General features: G+C 41.9%; 1 protein-coding gene and 1 long non-coding RNA gene across 2 annotated transcripts in view; both read left to right on the forward strand.

The window, feature by feature from the left end:
- LOC107670146 (uncharacterized) overlaps nucleotides 1-303 on the forward strand; it is a 13,468-nt gene extending 13,165 nt beyond the window's left edge. The window contains exon 4 of the long non-coding RNA XR_001632066.1: nucleotides 292-303. This is a non-coding gene — a long non-coding RNA (uncharacterized LOC107670146). The remainder of the gene's footprint in view (nucleotides 1-291) is intronic.
- Nucleotides 1-20,621, forward strand: part of LOC107670142 (leucine-rich repeat-containing protein 53-like) — a 58,075-nt gene that overhangs the window by 32,083 nt on the left and 5,371 nt on the right. Inside the window, 1 exon segment of the mRNA XM_016462658.1 lies at nucleotides 3,638-4,450. Within this exon segment, the coding sequence (XP_016318144.1) occupies nucleotides 3,638-4,450 (813 nt within the window).

A 20,621-nucleotide genomic window follows, 5' to 3' on the forward strand; every position in this document is an offset into this window, starting at 1 on the left:
AGACGAGACGTGCAAGTATTCAAACTTAGTCTTATTAATTGATACATTAGGTATCATTTGCACCTTTTTACAAAGGTGTGTTTGAACTAAGAATCTGATGTTTCCTTCAGGCTGTAGATCTGCTGAATATCAAATGGTACCATAGCTTCATATTTTTATTTCTCTTCTTTTTACTGCCTAAACTTTAACTCCTTTTCCTATACCAACTGTATGCGTGTGTGTGTGTGCGTGTATGTTAGACTAGTTTAAGTTTTTATGTAGTATGTTAGACTAGTTTAAGTGTTTATGTAGTTAATAAAGTCTTACTTGTATCACACTTGACATTGTTCATTGTTTGCTCATAACTGGAGTCCCTTAATCGTGCAGATTTATGCTACAGGCTCTGTGTAGAATTGTACAGTAAGAAAGTTATTTCCCTTAACCAGGAAATTAACGTTCTTAGAATTGACAGACAGTTGACCCTGAGAGGTCAAGTAAATACTTACAGCGGATCTAAATATTTATAATTAATTATAACTAGTTATGATTAATTATTCATATTTCCCCCTTGAGCTGATTCACTACAATATATTACTCTCTGGATGTCTGATGTTCTCTTTGCTTTCTGTATTATTGTTTGATGTTATCCTCACATTTCTGATGTTTATTGTAAAGTGTCCTTGAGCTCTGGAAAAGCACTATATGAATAAAACTCATTATTATTATTTATTATTATTATTTCATTTTATTGGCCTGGTATCTGTCTGGCTTGTTTTGTTTCCTATGCTGGGCTGTTTTGTCACTTGAGGCTTTATCACTTATCGCATTCCCGTTCAAGCTGTGAGTTTCTTTTAATTATGATCCATGTAACACTGCTTGTTGTTTCTTGACTGCATCATTCTGGTGCACTGTTTGGATAGCTTTGACTAATGTTAGCTCTGGATCCAGTTATAAGCATTCTGACAGTCTCCTGTCTCTGATACCTACAACTATCCTGTCTCAGATTAATTCTTCCTTCAATGCCCCGAAATTGCAGTGTTCCGCCAGGTTGTGTACTGCTGTTATGAAAGTCTCTACATTTGCACCATCATTTTGGCATCGCCAATTAAACTGAGCCCGTTCAAATATGACGTTGTGTTTGCCGATAAAGTGCTGTCTGAACGCTTCAATGACACAGTCATATTTCTTTCTGTCTGACTCACCCAACAGAAATAGCGCGAAGATATCGTCTGCTTAGTCTCCCATGGCATATAACAAGGAGTTTATCTGGTATTCCTTGGGCTTTGTAATCAATCCAGATTCTAGACGAAAGCGCTCGAACAGTCTGATCCATCTTGGATAATCCGCTGACTCAGAGAAGTCGAACGGCTCTGGATGAGATATCTGCACTGCTGCAACAGCCATCTTTCGGCCTGTTTTCTGCATTGGTTCTCTGTAACCTATTCTTAAGGTTCACTTCTGACACCATGTATAATGTACTCTATATTAACTCTCAATAAACACGCAGCACACATTCATCTCTCTAACTCACATGGCGAACTCCCCTTTATTTCCGCCTCCCCCTATGTCATCACTCCCCCGTGCTCTAGCCCTAATGGGTAATGAAGTCCCTACAATTACAGAGTGATAACAGAAATCATAAATTCGTGGGTTTGTTTCATCTTCATTTACTGCGCGCCTCTGATCTGCATGTGCTGCTCCGGCACGTGCTTTAACAAGTCTTCCACAGAGAGCCGCACGCTCATGGAATTTAAAAATTGATCAGTTATTTCAATTTACTGGCTGACTGACTCGTTCGTTTATCGATCGCTTTATTGAATGATTACTTAAAATTAATATAGTTATAAGAGTAAATATTATTTCGGGGGGATTTGACATGCCTAAATGAAGAGAACATGAAGAATGACTGGCTGCACAAACTGTATTTCAGTGGTAAGAAATTAATGTACTGATATCCTACTTTAAGTCAAGTAATTGTTTATTCACTTTTTAAATATCTGTGAATAAATGACATTTTATAAACCATAAATTGTGTTGAAGTCATTTTTATTTGGAGCTGAATTTTTTTTAAATCTGATTAACCCGTAATCTTACATATTAATGGACAAATGTAATCTTATTTAATCTTGCATATGATGGTTGATGGGGTCAGATTATTTTTGTTAATTAAACAATAGATAAAAACAAGATATGGTTTTTATAATACTGATTAGGCATCTAGATCATTTCCATGCCGCTTATACTATACTGGGTCACAAATGTGCCTAATCTCTCTGGTCATTCCCTGTCCTGCTTTTCACGAATTATAATAACGTTATACAAACCAAAAACTAACATTCTATTTCCATTAAGAAAACTTTCCTGGCTAACCAAAAACAAACCTTAACAAAATAACGTTCTGGGAGCCAAAAACTAACGTTCTGGTAATGTTATTCTAATGTTAGAGGAACGTTAAAATAATGTTCTTACAAACCAAAGACTAACATTCTATTTCCATTAAGAAAACTTTCCTGGCTAACCAAAAACAAACCTTAACAAAATAAAGTTCTGTGAGCCAAAAACCAACGTTCTGGTAATGTTATACTAATGTTAGGGGAACGTTAGAATGATGTTCTACAAACCAAAAACTAACGTTCTATTTCTGTTTAGAAAACTTTCCTGGCTAACCAAAAACAAACCATAAAAATAACGTTCTGGGAACCAACGTTTGGGGCGTTGTGATTTATTGTGCTGCATTACATCATTTTTCTCACCATGTCCAGCTGTTGTTAGATTTGCAGCTATATTTTGTTTTTTTTTCGCCATAGCACCACCTGAGCTTTCTAATGGCATTTCTACCAGTGATGCTTGATTCAACTTCCCCTGTCTACCTGCGCAGATATCAACAGTGCAACTGAGTTGTAGGTTGCCAGGTTGAGGTCACAAATTGGTTCAAAATTGTATGATCTGTCTATTGTGTGAGTAGGATGCGTTTCACACAAGATCTGGCAACTGGACAACCTTGGAATAATATATTGATGTGATTATTCATATAACGAGGTAGTGCCATACAAATTACGGGAGTTTCCCGGGAGAAATAACAAAACGGGAGTGGGGCGGGAGATGGGTGTGAAATATGGGAGACTCCCGGGAAAATGGGAGTGTTGACAGGTATGGTTCAGAGCCATCTTTATAGTTTGGTTTCTCTGTATACCTGCATTTGCCTCTCTTGTTATTTACACTACATGCATGAATCGGTGGGCGGAGCTAAACAGGCAGATTAAACGTTGATCATCTTCTGTGAAGGCGGGGTTTAGCCACACTATTAGGCTACATCATAGAGTGGCATATTCCACAAGCTGTCGTTTTGGCAGACTGGCTTCAATATAAGCTGTTTTTAGACTAACAAGAAAGTTTTGAGTTCTGAAACTTACAGGATGATTTTATAGTACAATGACCTTTTACATGTCAAAAGATCAAGGGAATTTTGGTTTCTTAGTTCATGACCCCTTTAAAGCATCTTACTTTATTATTAGGAGATGTAGAGTGACAATTGATATTTCTGTGCATTTTATTTAAGTCTATACTGTTATAAAGCTTTTTGATTTAAATCATGAATTATCAGAATTTCCTTAAGTATGGAGTTTGGATAATTTAACTTTTTATTCATCATGTTTAGATGCTCCAGGCTCTACTAAAGTTTTGATGCTTACTGATGGACTCATTGATTCTGTGGACAACATGGTCCTCTCTGAATTATCCAACATGAGTGTTCTGGCACTCAGCAACAACGCCATTTCCAGCATCATGGAAAATGCCTTTCAGAACCTCTCTTTTCTAACGACACTATCTCTGGACCACAACCGCATCTCCAGCCAATCCCTGGACAGCTCTACGTTCTCCTGGCTCCACAGACTGGAGACTCTCCAGCTTGGTAACAACAATCTGAATGACATTGACAGCTCCTGGTTCCAAAGCTCTTTAAAAACGCTTCAACTAGAGGGGAACCTCCTCACCGGCTTGAACTCCACCACCTTTGCCCATGCTGACCTGAGGAACCTGGAAACATTGGACTTGTCCAACAACCTCATTGTGTACTTAGGACGTGATAGCTTCAGAGGGCTTCCTCATCTCTGCAGGCTTGATCTGTCCCGCAATCATCTACGCAGTGGTCCGGATGCGTTCTCCTATCTGTCTTGGCTCTCAGTGCTGAACCTTGATTTGAACCGTTGGAGCTGTACGTGTGAGTTGAGAGAGCTGGCCTCATTTCTCAAAAGTTACATTCAGGCTCCTGAAAAAGTCTTGTACAATGGGCAGAGGATGGTGTGTGTGAATGCAGATAACGCAGCTGTGCAGGCTGTGCTGGAGTTGACTGATGCTAACTGTGCCCCACCAAACAGGAATTTAACAGTGGAGGTTGTGGCTAAAAGTAATAACACTTTTCAGCAATATATTAGAAATGTTGCTATTGCCATTGTATTTTCATTTTTGGGTGAGTATCTAATGCAAATGTTTGATAACAAAACATTCTGGCTATTTTCATTATAAGGCTGAGGGCATGACTATATAGTCTTAAAGGAATAGTTCACCCAAAAATGTAAATTTGCTAAAAAGTTACTTAGCCTCAGGCCACCCAATATGTACATGAGTTTCTTACTTCATTGGAACAGATTTGGAGAAGTGTAGCAATACATCACTTGCTCAGCAATGGATTCTCTGCAGTGAATGTCCAAACATCTGATAAAAACATCACAATACTCCACAAGTAGTCCCAAGGCCGGTGTTGTGCCAAATTTCGACCTCCTGCCAAATGATTATCCCTGTCGTCCAAGTCGCTACCTGATTGCCTAATCCTAACCCCAACCTTAATCCTAACCCCTCTCCCACACCTACTCCTAAACCTACCAATTCTTAGCGGGTAATAATATGGTGGGGGGGGTAAGAATTGGGCACAATACCGGGCCTCGGGCTTTAAGGCGGGGCCTCCATAACTGTAACATTCCCTATACTTCAGCTCACCAATCAAAAAAGGCAGCAAAATACTAGATTCATTGTTCATTGGATGTAGTTGAATTGTCACTGACCTGCAATTAAACCAGTTAATGTTGCCATTTCAAAGTGGGTCCCACCTTTTGAATGTTTGCAGTAAGGAACACATCCTTCCGGTGCTGTGAAGCAAAAGGCTAAATAGGCACGCAAAGAAGTATAGCTCCTAATGCAGTTGTGTGCGTTGTTGTCGTCATCTGTTTTGGAGTGATTGCAATGTATTCTAAACATAAACTTGTTCTGTCGATCAGCGTCATTTCTGGACCGATCATTCACCGGTTTATTACGAGTTTAGAAGTGCACGAGCGCCATTGACGCGCCCAGACACGACACGTCTTGAGCTGACTAGCAAAATAGCTAGAAAAAAGTAAAAGCTCATCAAGCCTGCATTTATTTGATCAAAAATACAGAAAAAAAACAGTAATATTGTATTCAGCATGGATGTGTTAAATTCATAAAAAGTGAGAGTAAAGACTTGTTTAAAGAGGATTTCTATTTTTAAACAGCTTTTTAATCAAAAAATCTTGAAAAATATTATAAAATAAATATTAAGCAGCACAACTGTTTCTAACATTGATAATAAATCAGTATATTAGAATGATTTCTGAATGATCATGCGACACTGAAGACTGGAGTAATGCCTGATGAAAATTCAGCTTTGCATCACAGAAGTAGATTATATTTTAAAGTGTAGTAAAAAGAAAACCATTTTTTAATTTTAAGAATATTTCACGATTGTCACACTCTTGTTGAAGGAAGGCGCACAAAGATGAAGGTAATCCAAGGCAGGCAAGTGGATGACCACAGTGGCGACGACCATGGCAGATTAGATGGAGGAAGGAGACAGGAGGAGCCAGGGCGGATCAGATGGAAGGAGGAGCCATGGTGGAGGAATGGCTGATGACTCCAGGGGGCCGACCGACAGTGGCGGAGCAGGTGGGAGAGGAGCCCAGGGGTGAGAGATCATGCGACACTGAAGACTGGAGTAATGCCTGATGAAAATTCAGCTTTGCATCACAGAAGTAGATTATATTTTAAAGTGTAGTAAAAAGAAAACCATTTTTTAATTTTAAGAATATTTCACGATTGTCACACTCTTGTTGAAGGAAGGCGCACAAAGATGAAGGTAATCCAAGGCAGGCAAGTGGATGACCACAGTGGCGACGACCATGGCAGATTAGATGGAGGAAGGAGACAGGAGGAGCCAGGGCGGATCAGATGGAAGGAGGAGCCATGGTGGAGGAATGGCTGATGACTCCAGGGGGCCGACCGACAGTGGCGGAGCAGGTGGGAGAGGAGCCCAGGGGTGAGACGGAGAACCGACGAGCCAGAGCGATGGGGAGGATCCGGAGGGCCAAGGCGGAGCAGATGGCTGAGGTGACCGAGGCATAGGCAGGGGGTCCGGAAGGAGCCGGAGAGACAGAGGTCCAAGGTGGTGCTGGAGGGAGGGAGGAGCCCAACGGAGCCGGTGGGATGGATCGACGAGGTGCAGCCGGAGGAGTGGAGTCCTGAGGCGATGACGGGTCGATGACTGACCAAGGCAGAGCCAGAGGGACGAGGGAGCCCGGCGGAGCTGGTGGACTGACGGGCCATGGTGGAGACGAGGGAGCTAGGAGCCATGGTGGAGCCACTGGGTCGCAGGACCGAGGTTGAGTCTGGGCCTCGGAGGCTGAAGGCGGAGTCGAGGGATCCTCCAGACTCAACGCTAATGGAGGTGGAGATAGGAGTGAGGACTGATGAAGAGGTGGTGGGAGAGGGAGGCTGGCTGGGAGTTTTGAGCAGTCTGGGGGTTCAGGGATGGTGTGTGCTGCCCACACACACTAGATTGCCACTCCCAGCACTGGGAGCGCCAGAGATAGGGGAACGACCTCCATGGTCGGGACAGGACAGACAGACAGTTTGGGCACGACATCCGTAGTCGTGAAGGGGCAGACAGAATGTTCAGGGCAGATAGACAGTTCAGGGCAGATAGACAGTTCAGGCACGACCTCCATGGTCGTGATGGGGCAGACAGACTGTTCAGGGCTGATAGACAGTTCAGGGCAGACAAACAGTTCGGGCATGACCTCCATGGTCGTGATGGGGCAGACAGACAGTTCAAAAACGGCCTCCTTGGCCATAACAGGACAGACAGAGATTTCAGATGATAACGGAAGACTGGTTAGTTCTGAATAACAGTCAATTAAATACCCTGAGTCCTTCCTCAGCTCACCCTCAGCGGTGGTACAGTGGGCGGTGCTTTCTCCGTGCCCTCACTCTCCACTGTTACATCCACCGTCGCATGCGTTGTTGCCGGCTCTCGCACCTGGTCAGATGATCCATGAGGCTCCGGGGCGATCCTCAGCTCAGTCGCCCTCTCTGGTGATGGCTCATTGGTCATGGTGGGCTTTGGCTCTCCGTGTGTGGTGGGCTCTAGTAAACACTCTGCGCAGCGGGGTGACGGTTGACCAACGGTGAACGAGGATCCGTTGCTCACCAGCACCCACTCCACAAATGCGGCGAAGCTCCCTCGAGGACCTTCCCCAGACAACTGCACTCTGCACGCAGTGTTGAGGCTCGCGATGTAGAACGAGCAGAGCGCGCCGTTTGGGTAGCTGGTTCTGTGGGAAATGTCCAGGAATAGTCCGGTGTGGTCCTCAAAGGGAAAAGTAGGAAGTTGGGGTGATCCATAACAAAAAAGAAGACTTTAAAAAACGAAAAATAAAGACAGGGTAACACAAGCAGCATACACAACTAATAACCAGTAGCTAACTGAACTGAAAGGGGAACTTAAGTAGGGTGAGATAACGAGGGACAGACAGGTGAGGATGATAACTAATCAAACACAGGTGAACTGAATGAACTAATCAAAGGACGACAGAAACTAAATGAAAACACAAAAGAAGTCCATGACTGACAATGATATTACTGTTTTTTTCTGTATTTTTAATCAAATAAATGCAGGCTTGATGAGCATAAGAGACTTATTTCAAAAATATTAAAAAATAGTAGCTAATGTGTCCAAACTTTTGACCGGTACTGTATAAATAAAAATATACAAAATTTAAAATGAAATGTTGTATAAATAAAAAGGTTAGGAATCATATTTGTTTCAAGTGCTTTTTCTTGGGGGTGGGGGGCCTCCAACATTAATTTTGTCTAGGGCTTCCAAATGTCTGGAACCGGCCCTGAGCAATCCACATGACTCCAGTCCATCAATTAGTGTCTTGTTAAGTGAAAAGCTGCGTGTGTCTGTAAGAAACAAATCCACCATTAAGGCGTTTTAACTTTAAACGGTCACATCTGGCCAAAACATATGTTCATAATCCATTATAACGTAGCCAAAATTTCTCCTTTCTCTGTTCCGATGAAGAAATAAACTAATCTACGTCTTATGGCCAGAGGGTTTGTAAATTTTCAGCAAACTTTTTTTGAGTGAACTATTCCTTAGTTTATTCAAAAATAAAGCATGCAAATAAGTCAAGGTGATTAAAATAATTAAATTTTTTTAAAGAACGTTTTGTTATAACATTATTTCTTAGAAGAAAATATAATATTTTAAAGTGCATATTGCAGGTTAGAGACCCAGTGAGCCAATGTATAGAAAAATAATGTAGGAACTAGATTTTGTTTAAAATACACTTATAAATATGCTACTTGAGGCTTCTGGAGTCGTTTAACGGACCACAGCCATACAGTTATGAGCCTGCTATGCGGCCAAGAGTGCAGAGACAGGCCAGGATTATTCTAATAATAATTTAAGTTTATCTGTGCCATTGATCCTGGTGACCACGAAGGCCCTGTCCCACATGGTACATTCATGTGCACTTGCGGACTTACAATGGCCACAGCATGCACGTGTCCGTTAAGTCCACGAGACCGTAGGGTGTCCTATTCATCATTTTAGCTTTCAGAAGGGTGCTCGCAAGCGCCCCCTTTGCGGCTGCTATGTGCCCTTGATGCGCACTTCTGCCGAGCCTGCACTGGGCTGAGCTCCACAGCAGACTTATACCCGACAGTCAAAGCAGCATTATGTCACAAAAGTGTGGACTCAGAAGAGGACCGTGAGGGTTTAGGGTGCGATTTTGGACAGGGCCGAACTCAACTATGAATAACTTTACTAAGGTCTTTGTGTCTGCGCAAGGAGAGAGAATCGTTATTCGTTCCTTTCACTTCACAATAATAATAATAATAATAATAAGTCAATACAGAGAGAACATACAAACTCCACACAGATATTTTTTATTCACAATAAGCTACACAATACGTAGAAAACTGAATCTATAGGACTAATAGTGGATTGCGCTTTGGTTCCTATTTTAGAGTGACTTTAAAAAGTAATTGTAGCCTAGTTACAGCAAAAATGTATTTTAGGTTTTATTATATATGTATGTTTAATGATTTATTCTTATTTAATGTTATACACAGTAATTTCATTATTTCACTTCACAATAATTAAAAAATGTCACCAAAAAATTAAGGTTCTGCCTAAATGTAAGCATAACAATTACTGTGTATAACATTAAATCAATATTTTAGAACTGCAGAATGCACACACACACAAATATCTGCATTAATCTCGAAAAAAGCTAATTTGTTCCGTGACCACCGAATTAGGTGACCCTAGTAGGCGCTGTAGTGAGAGTAGGTTTAGGATTAGGATTGGGTTTAGGAGTAGGTCGGATTAGCTCAATGTAGCGCCTATGGTCACATAATTCGGTGGGTCACAGAATTCGGTGCAACACCGGATTTGAATACTGTGCGATAGGATATGTTTATTATACTACATAATGAAATGCCAGAGATCACGGTGCATGTGAAAAACAGCAGAATTGACTCTTTGAAATATGTCATCGTTTATGTGTCATGTGAAAAACCCAGCCCCACATAATATATATATATCACTGTAACTAGGCTACAATGACTTTTTACATTCGTTCTAAAATAGGAACCAAACCGCAATTCGCTATAAGTATTCTGTAGCTTATTGTGAATAAAAACATCTGTGTGTAGTTTGTATGTTCTCTCTCTGTGTTGACTTTATTATTATTATTATTATTGCAAAGTGAAAGGAATGAATAGCGATTCTCTCTCTTTGCGCGGAGAGTTATTCGTAGTCGAGTTCGAGGTCACCAGGATCAATATGGCACGGATAAACTTTAATTATTATTAGAACAATCCTGACCTGTCCCTGCTCTCTTGACCGCATAGCAGGCTCATAATTGTATGGCTGTGGTCCGTTATACGAGTATGAATAAACATTTAAAATTTCCTCAGCGTCCGAACTGTCATTGCGATCCATTGTTTTCCTATTGTTTAAAGTCCTCATGAAATTAAAATGTAAATTTTTTGGCTTTTAGTATGAATATGTTAGCCTTATAGTTATCTATATGCTAGTGTGCTCCAAAACTATAACAAAATTTGTATTTAGAAGATATAAGCATTCAAAACTTGCACAGTCTCCCACTTCCGGCAATATGAATCAACGGTTTTGATGACGTCACCCTGCACTTCAGCTTCTCATCAAACTTTCTGTCCAATCAAATGCTCTTCTGGAATCTGACATGTCCCGCCCCCCTACACTATAAATAGACATTGAAACTGTGGCTGAAATAGGTCACTTGTTCACAGAATTAGTATTTTCTGTATGCTGAATGGCAGGTAGTGCACTTTATGGGGAATAAGGAACGATTCTGTGTAAATATGCATTCCATTGGGTCGAAAGAAGTCTGGTTTCACGTTGTGTTGTATACGTGAACCACCGCAGCGCGCGCACAGTCTGCTCCAGTCCAGAGACACGAGAGCACGGAGCGGATCGTACAGTATGTACAAGTCGCACATACCACAAAATGTATCGTACCCATTTGAATTCTAAACAGAATGCTATATTTTATAGCAATTTGGATGAGATTAGGAGGAGAAACGGTTAGACAAATGGCACTAATGAGTAGAAGAGATGACACCGGTGCCCTGCACCAAAATAAATGACACAATTTTCAAACTACACATCCTCAGCATCATTATAATCACTGTTTTGCATTAGTAACAGTTTCATATTGAATCTAAAGGGCTAATCTATTAGACTGTGGCTGTCATAAGCTGCTTTACCGAGCTCAAAGGCTCTGGCCCAAGCTGTGATATAAATGAAATGCTATTGGCTATTTAAAAGGGAACGGGACTGCTCGATATGTCCAGCCCCATCTTCCTGTTTCAGTTGAAATTACATCACCACATAACGCTGCGTGTTTCAAGAATAGGGGGAGGCTGCAGACCTGGAGCAGGCAGTTTCCTTTCGAGCTTTCACGAGACATCGCATTAGGAACAACAGGGGCGTGGACCTGCCTGAGCCGTAGATCTGCCTGCTCCAGGTCTGCAGCCTCCCCGTATAGTGTTTCAAGCATAGACTGGTTTCAAGGCACTTCAGTGGACCTTTAAATTGACCGCACTCTCTCTCATTACATCACATCCAGTTTTGGCGTTTTTCAGATGCGGAAGTAACATTTTCTCACAAAAACGACTCCAGAAGTCTCAAGTAGCATATTTAAATGTATATTTTAAACAAAATCTAGTTCCTACATTATTTTCTATACATTGCATGGATCTCTAACCTGCAGTATGCACTTTAACAAAACTGTTTAACTGTTTTTGTTTTGTTATTCGGATTCTTTTCATGGATCATTACTTTTTTCCCCTTTTAATTCGTTTTTTTATTTAATTCAATAAGGGATAGTTCACCCAAAAATGAAAATTCTGTCATTAATTACTCACCCTCATGTCGTTCCAAACCCGTAAGACCTCTGTATCTTCGGAACACAAATTAAGATATTATTGATGGAATCTGACTGCTCTCTGACCCTCCCATAGACAGCAAGGGTACTACCACAATCAACGTCCAAAAACGTAGCAAGGAGATCGGTAAAATAATCCATGTGATATCAGGGGTTCAATCGTAATATTACGAAGCTACGAGAATACTTTTTGTGCGCAAAAAAAAAAAAAAAAAAACTTTTTAATCAGTATTTACGTCTTGCTTCAAATATCTAAACATCTTTAAAACATGATACATTTTTCGGTGACAAGCTAATTTGCAGACATTTAGCCTTCTCAAGCACATTGCAAAAAAAAAAAACACTTTATTCAACAATTCGTCTCCTCCCTAGCAGAATTTTGGAGAGTATCCACTGAACGCAAAAAGTGTATGTTGTTCTGTGTGTGACCGGTGTAATCTGCGTTGTGTTTTTTCTCAGAGTAGTAACCAGACAGACATCAGTTGATGGTTCGACTCTTCATTCAGTCTTTACAGTGTGTTTTTGCCCTTCTTGTCTTTTCTGTTAAATAAATGTAAAGTGCAACGCAATTAGCATGTGCTTCAAGTGCATCGATCGACAGAAAACTGATCAAACTTAGTGAAAATACAGAAATAATCAAATATACATATAAAATAATGTCACAAATATGATTTAAACAGAGTATAAAAGTGCTTTTTAAAGCAAAGATGAAATTAGATTAATCAGAGCTCATTAGAAACCCACCTCTCCCATGCAGAAACAGTTCAGAAAGGGAAGAGGAGGTGCAAAGACAGGAAATTAAGACTAACGCTGCTGTCAGAAATTTAAAGGGGAAGGTTCACACACAGACAGGCATATCAGGTATACATCGTGAACATTTTTGTGTAATTCTACATATGAAATTAACATTACTTTCCATACCTGTTACACTCACCTCCCTATAATTACACAAAATTCTGAGAACATAGGAAAACTCCATACACTGGTCATAAGAATTACATGGTCCACACTCTAAACAATCAGTGAAGACAGTCAGCAATCAAGAGCTACCCAATGAAAGTATAAAAATGTTTTGAAATTGGCCAAATTTCATCTCATTCTATAGACTTCATCAAGGTGCCCATTACACCTCGTACACTTAGACCACACACTCAATTAAGGCAAGTTTCACTTGGGAAAAGAAAAAAAACAAACAAAGCAAGTTCCGAAAGCTGCATGTACTTAGAGTCAAAGTTTAAATTTAAACATTAATTACTTTTGACCAAGAATCCAAACCTAACAGGGTTTCAAGTTGAACCATAGATTCAATAAGTCTGCGAACTGGTCTGATAACTCACCCAAACCTCGTAGAGTAACGATCAGCTGTATTTAAACCAGCTACAGGACCTTGCATAACAGGTACACTGTCATAGACAGGATTTTGGGTAGAAGGGTCAGCACCAGCACCAGCCACAGTATTGTCATCAGCCACTGGCACAGCAAGATGTGAATTAAGTCTGTGTACTGGTCTGATAACTCTCCCAAACCTCGTAGAGTGACGATCAGCTGTATTTAAACCAGCTACAGGACCTTGCATAACAGATACACTGTCGTAGACAGGATTTTGGGTAGAAGGGTCAGCACCAGCCACAGTATTGTCATCAGCCACTGGCACAGCAAGATGTGAATTTGGCTCCTGTTGGCAGGGCAACTGAGAATGCACCCATGAAGCAGTGCGGTCATCATCGCATGTAGCTACATTGGAGATGTTGGACATAGAGTCTGCTTGCGAGAGTTCCTCAGCCTCATTCCGCTCATCACCTGCAGGCTCAATCTCGACAACGTAGGAGCAAGCATGACTGTGGGTCTGGGCAGTTAGACCACCAGAGCGTGTTGGATCAGACTGCGAAGGGACGCTGGAGGTAGATGTTTCAGCATCCTCTTGACCAGAACTATCAGAGTCTGTATCAGGCAAAGGGAGGAAGTTCACTTGCAAAAGAAGATTGCGATGTACTGTTCGCTCATTACCAGCTCTGTCACAGATCCTATAGACGTGTATGGAAGACTTTGAGGCAACGACAGTGTATACAACAGGCTCCCATCTGTCAGCAAGTTTCCGTTTCCCTCTACAACCCTTGTTAGCCACAAGCACCTGGTCACCAATGGCTAGAGGAAGGCCTTTAACTCTTTTTATTGTACTGGTTGGACTGGTGTTTTTGTTCTTGAACAGAATTCTTCTGCGCCACTGACATAGCAGACTGGAGGTCACTGATGAGCGATTTAACGTACTGGTTGTAGTCACAAACGGACTTGTCCCGCAGAACACTCTGGAACATAAGGTGTGGTACTCTGCCAAACATTAAGTAAAAAGGGGCAAAACCTGTTGTTTCATGCGCTGTAGAGTTGTACACAAACGTCATGGTCTATACCAACCACTTCTGCTTAGGTCTAGGTGGAAGGGACCTCAGCATGTTACCTAATGTCCTGTTGAATCTTTCGGTACCACCATTCCCCATCGGGTGGTAGGGAGTGGTTCTAGACTTGTCAATGCCAGCCAGTTCGAGAAGCTCAGCTATTAGTTCACTCTCAAAAGAAGCCCTCTGATCATAATGGATGCGTTGGGGAAATCCATAGACACAGAAGAAGCCGTCCCACAGTTTCTTGGCCACCGTTTTTGCTGTTTGGTCTTTACACGGAAATGCATGTGCCAGCTTTGTGAAGTGATCCGTGATTACTAAAACATCCACAGATTTATTGTGCCGATCCTCAGCAGACCAGAAGTCGATGCAAACGAGCTCCAGTCGGGCTGTGGTTTTAATACTCTCCAAGGCAGCTCTTGCTGCAGGCTCTGAAGTTTTGCTGAAGACACACCTCGTACACTTCTTCACATAATCACGCACATCACACTCCATATCAAGCAAGAAAAACCTCTGACGGGCCAAAGATAAAGTGCTTGGCTGCCCTTGATGACCAGCCAGGTCGTGAATGCCAGAAAGTGCTTGACATTTCAAGGTTTCAGGCATAATGAATTGAAATCCCTTGTGCTTGGTGAGCGGGTCTTTAATAGCTCTTTACAGGATTCCATTGAGCACTGAAAGTTTGTCCCACTGCTTCAGAATCCGCAACACATACAGGTTTTCATTGGCACGTTCACGTCTTGATGGTCTGCACTTTCTGTCAACATAATAACACACTCTGGCAATGACAGGGTCTTTGTGCTGATGTTCTCGTAAGTCGGTCAGGGAAAGGGAATGAAACACTTCTTTGTCACCGCTGATCAAAGAGTTAAGATGTTCTGTGAATGATGCTGCTCTACATTCAGTTCCTATTTCCCATTAGTCACAGGAGGACAGAACTGAAGACACGTCGTCGGCGAACAATGATGTATTCAGCCCGACGTCAAGTGGACCTGATCTTAATGTTTGCATTTGGGAGGTAAGTCGGAACACTTCTTGCACGCTTCCATCCTCAACACTGTGTACTTGCCTCAACAGTTCAGAATAAGGCTCTGACAGAAGCCGCTGACTTACTGGCCTGACAAATGGATCCCTACTGAGCACCTCTGCCACCACGTTGCGTTTCCCAGGAACATATTTGATCTCAAAAGAATATGGAGCAAGTTTCGAGACCCAGCGCTGCTCACATGCATTCAATTTCGGCTTGTTCATAATGTATGTAAGCGGATTATTATCCGTCCACACTGTAAACTCATGGCCTTTAAGCCAGTGACTGAACTTGTCACACACTGCCCACTTAAGAGCCAATAATTCAAATCTGTGTGCAGGATATTTTGTTTGGCTGCGGTTCAAAGCCTTGCTAGCAAACGCTATTGGTCTCGCCTTGTCTTCACCAGCAGGTATCTGAGAGAGTACAGCACCTAAGCCGTCTAAAGAAGCGTCAGTACAGAGCAGGAATCTGGATGAGCCAGCACCACACTATCGACAAGGGCCCTTTTCAGTTCTTCAAAGGCCACGTCACAGTCCGGGGTCCAGTCCTGAGATGTCAACTCCCGAAAAGTGCCTGCTCTCCTACGACCACCAGCACCTTTCATTGAACGTTTCAGACCAGCCGTCAGATTGAATAAGGGTCTGGCTATACGAGAACAACTTGGAATAAAGGCTTGATAGTACAGGACCATACCGAGAAACTATATGATTTTTTTTTGTGAAGGCGTGGTTCCATCTTCCTTCATTAGATCCTCCTTTCGAAAAGCAGAGATGACTTTCACTTTCTCTTCATCAACTGAAACACCAGTACCATCTATCATATGACCTAGAAACTTTACAGACTTCCTCAGAAAGTGACACTTTTTACGAGCTAGCTTTAGGTTGCTGGATCTCAATCGAGAAAACACGATCTCCAAGCGCCTCAGTGCCTTCTGTTCAGATGGAGCGAAGACCAACAAGTCATCAAGGTAACAGAGAAGACTGGAAAAGTTAAGGTCACCGAAAATACTGAGCATCATGCGCATGAAACACGCAGGGGCTATTGCAAAGGCCCTGAGGGAGACGATTATATTCGTATAACCCCATTGGCGTTGTGAAGGCAGTGTATCGTCGGTCAGACACATGGAGTGGGATGTTGTAAAATCCTGAAGTTAAGTCCATGGTGCTGAAAAAGGCATTACCTCCTAAGGCTGCAAGACAGTCAGCTTGATGTGGTAAAGGGTGGGCGTCTTTGAAGGTTTTAGCATTGAGCCAGCGGAAATCGGTACAAACCCTCAGATTACCATCTTTTTTCCAGACCATCACTAAAGGCTATGCGTACTCACTGACAGACTTGCTGATTATGCCTTTCTCCTCCATTTCTGACAACACTTCTCTCAGTTCTGGTAGTGGGCAGGAGGGATGTGGCGATAGGGAAGACGGAATGGGCGTTCATCATAAAGATGGATCCTGTGCACAAAATCCTTTGCGGCAATTTCCCCCAAACAAGATACTCATGTCTGGGAAGTAGAGTGACTGCCTGACAGAGTTTCACAGTACCAAGTTTATCAGGCTGCTGAGGGCCAGACCATCGGGAGGTGCAGCTCAGCAGCTCGAGGAATTGCTCACACTCAGGATTACCGTTACTGCAGGAAAGTTCCCAGTACTTCTCATGAGATTTCATCTTCTGTAGAATGCATTTGATCATGTTGCTTCCAATTATGAACTCGTCTCTTTGTCCAGGCACTACAAGAGTTGGAACAACAAACTTAAATCCATAAACTTCAATCTCCAAGTCGTATGTACACTTTGGCTGAATTGTAAGGCCACCACAGCCAACCAGAACCACATTACTTGGAATCACTTGAGGATGTGGAAGAATACCATCAGCTTGCAGCTTGGACTCACCCTCTTCACTAAGCGTGCAGGACATACTACCAGAATCCAGTAACCCCTTTAATGTGTAACGGCCACAAACTGTCACAGGAGCATAAAACAACTCACTTGCCCCATCAATTCTCTGAGACCCCACATATAACACAGTTTTGTCTTCTGGCAATGATTCGCAGCGGTTCACGAAAACATTTTGCACATCTGCTGCTTCTGTGAGGGAGGTTTTATTAAAATTGCCCATGTTACCCCTCTCATCACATGGGCTATTCAGTTTAACTGAGCAGTATCTGAGGGAGTCGCAGGGCATGCTGCTTTGGGACAGTCACTCTTAAAGTGGCCAGGACTGAGACAGTGACGACATAGCCTGTCACGTCTACAATGTGAGTACGTAGTGTGTTCCTTGGATCTACAGACCCTACATGCAGAGCCTAAATTGGTCTTGAAGTCCGAAGTGTTGTCTGCATGAACCTGACTGGGTGAAGTTAAAGAGGCAGTGCACAATGACAGGACTCTATCCATCATGCCAACCATATGTTGAAGACTGGTGTCTGGAGAGAACGGAACAGCATTAGGTTTAAGATGATTTACAGGAGGCAGAGACTGGGCTGGCATAGAAGCAGGCTGCTGAGGAGAACTGGACACAGAATTGGGACATGCTGTAACAGTGCACTGGTTGCAAGTTGACAAAGACATAGTGTGCTGCGTCCTCGATGAAACTCTCTTTAGATCCCTCTGATGACTATCCAACCGCTCCTGGACCTCAGCAGCGCTCCACTTCTCAGCTGGTTTAAACTGAAAAGACAAAGCAAGACTTAAGTCTGGACAATGCGAAATAAACATCATGACAGCTTCTGCAGCGGGATCCTCGATGCTCTTATTACGTCTGCGCAAGCACTCGTCAGCAACATCTATGGCCTTGTTAAGACGTATCCAGTAATCCATGGGACTTTCATCTGCTCTTGGGACAGTATTATAAAAGTCAGCCTTAGGCATATTTGAGTAAGCCAACTCACTGAAGTTGCGTTTCAGTATATCAAACAACGCACTTGGAAGTTCACTGGCATTCAGTTCAGGGCGGCTTCGTAGGGACACCTTGAGAACATCTCTCGCTTTTCCAGCCAGTCTGCTCATGATGAGATCAGAAACATCAGTTTGCGTTTTGCATTTCATTCTGCTTAAATAACTGCACATCATATCCTCCCATTCATGGACAGTAAACGAATCACTCTTATCGCCCCTGAAGAATGGTGGAGGTGCTGAATCTTGCTGAACTATCACCTTCAGACTAGATGCATCAATACACTCACTGGAGTGCTGAGACTGGCAAGGAGGATTAGGCTGTACTGGGCTGGGCTGGTGCGCAAAATTAAGGCTGGCTGAAATACTCTCCCCTATTTTGTGAGCCAAATCTGAAATTATGCTTCCTAATGCCTCGGAAGAAATGACACGTTCAGTATCCGGGCGTGTGATTGGGGTGGAGCTAGCTGTTGGGCCTACAGAAGCACCGATTGCTGAATCAACTGCGTGACTATAGTCAAGACCCACATTAGCTAACGCTCTCCCTCTCCCATAACAATGAGATGTAACTTCAGACATCCTCCTGTTGTGATAAATTTCAGGCCCACCGCCCCTTCCCATTGGAAAAGTTAAATTAGATTGTTTCGTAGGGCTGAAATCGTCATCCTCAAACCTGTCTCAAAAGCAAAGTAAACACACATAAAACATGAAAAATTACTACAAATTAATATGCCTCAAACAGCAAAACCTTAACTGATTCACAAATTTTCATATATATTTTATGTAAGATCCTGGAACTCTGAAATCAAACCAACTCAGTTAATTATCAGGATGAATACAGTTCAAAGAGAAAAGATTCTCGTCTCTCTTTTCTTGATGGAAGTAAAATATTTTCTTACTCCGAGTCAATTAGTCAACATTGCAAATTTAAAATGCATCAACAGTCAATCATTATACTGTTCAGATAAAGGATACGATGCTCGAATGTCAATGAAGCGCCCCGCGGTCCTTATCAGTCTGTCGGTTAACACGCATCAACGAAGAGAAAAGATTCCCGGAGAGAAAAGTTGTCGATCAGGAAGTCAATTACTCTTTACCGTTCCTTTAAGATGAAACAGACTGACCCACGATGTGTGATGTCTCACACACGCGCCCTCCTTATCCGCGAGCATAGAGCCGCTACGAGCGATGGCGGTGAGGAAGACCGGGAGAGAAGATCGGTGAAGCAGGCGAGCCGTCATACAACCACGGCGATCTGCGAAGCGCTGATCTGGTGATCCGAAATGGTCACGGGCAAGGGAGTATTTAGTGAATTGAGGGCCCCAGGCAAATAATAAAAAAAATATAGGAATGGGGTCCTATACATTTTCACACATTTTCCTAGATCAATCTTGAGGTTCCTTTTTTATTAAAGTGTCACATGTTTTAAACTCAACAAAATGGTAAAATACATATATCAAGAGCATGCTCACAGATGAGAACAAAACAGCGTGTGGATGAAGTGGATTAGAGCCCTGCACGAGTCTCAAATCGGCCCTAGCCCGTCTTTTTCCCCTTTTCCCAAAAAAAAGCTTATACTACTGTTTCAGCTATTAAAATAGTTCAGTTTTGTATGTAATGGAAATTTCGTAGATTTTTTTTTATAAAGTAAGTTTAGAAAAACGTTTGGAGCATTTTTTGTTCGTTAATATGTAAGCGGCAGACAGTGAATTGATCATAGCCTATATGTTTGATCAATTTAGCCTTCTCAAATCATCACGATAAAATCTATAGATGTAAAACAGTTCAAGCATATCACAATGTTAGTTTAAGTGTTTAACCTAGATAAATTTGCGCTATTAGATGCATATCCAATCGTTTGTGCGGAGAGTTGAAGCTAAAGCGCGCTCGCCAGCACATAGAGGCGCCAGTGCGATCACTTGCATTTTTTTCTAACAGTGGACACAACTTAATACGCCGTCATTTTTGCTCATAAAGGTAAGAGTAAGACATCATTCTAAACTGTAAAGGGCCTAGTTTTATTTGCATGCACTCACAATATCAACAAAACGTTGTGCTTTTATAAAATAAAGAAAACAAACGCTGCCGTCTCGGGCTTGAACAGGAGCGCGTCACAATGATGAACCTAAACTCCGCGAATTGCCTCACAGACATGATCAAAAAATATATAGAAAGCTTTAAATTACTACATTAAAACGAAATAATTCAAATCGAAAATAGAAACTCTTTCATTATGCAATCCGTGCATTTCTCTCTAAAGGCACGTCCAATGAGGAGATGGCGAGTCATTTTTTTCATCGCCATAATTGATGGATATCTAAAATATAAAAATAAAACAGGCCCGATTATAATTTGCGTTTTATTTTATAATTCCGTACAACTAAAAAATAAAACACAAATTATAATGGCATAGCCTATATGTAAAACTTTGTCATATAATTGAATAGCTGCTTTTTCTGATTTTTATGTTGCTCTGTTCTGAATACCTGAAAATGTAAAGGATTTGCTGCAACGCAATTTTGTATGATATGTGAAT

Source organism: Sinocyclocheilus anshuiensis, unplaced genomic scaffold (assembly GCF_001515605.1).
Source record: "Sinocyclocheilus anshuiensis isolate Anshui unplaced genomic scaffold, SAMN03320099.WGS_v1.1 scaffold1029, whole genome shotgun sequence".
Lineage (NCBI taxonomy): Eukaryota > Metazoa > Chordata > Actinopteri > Cypriniformes > Cyprinidae > Sinocyclocheilus > Sinocyclocheilus anshuiensis.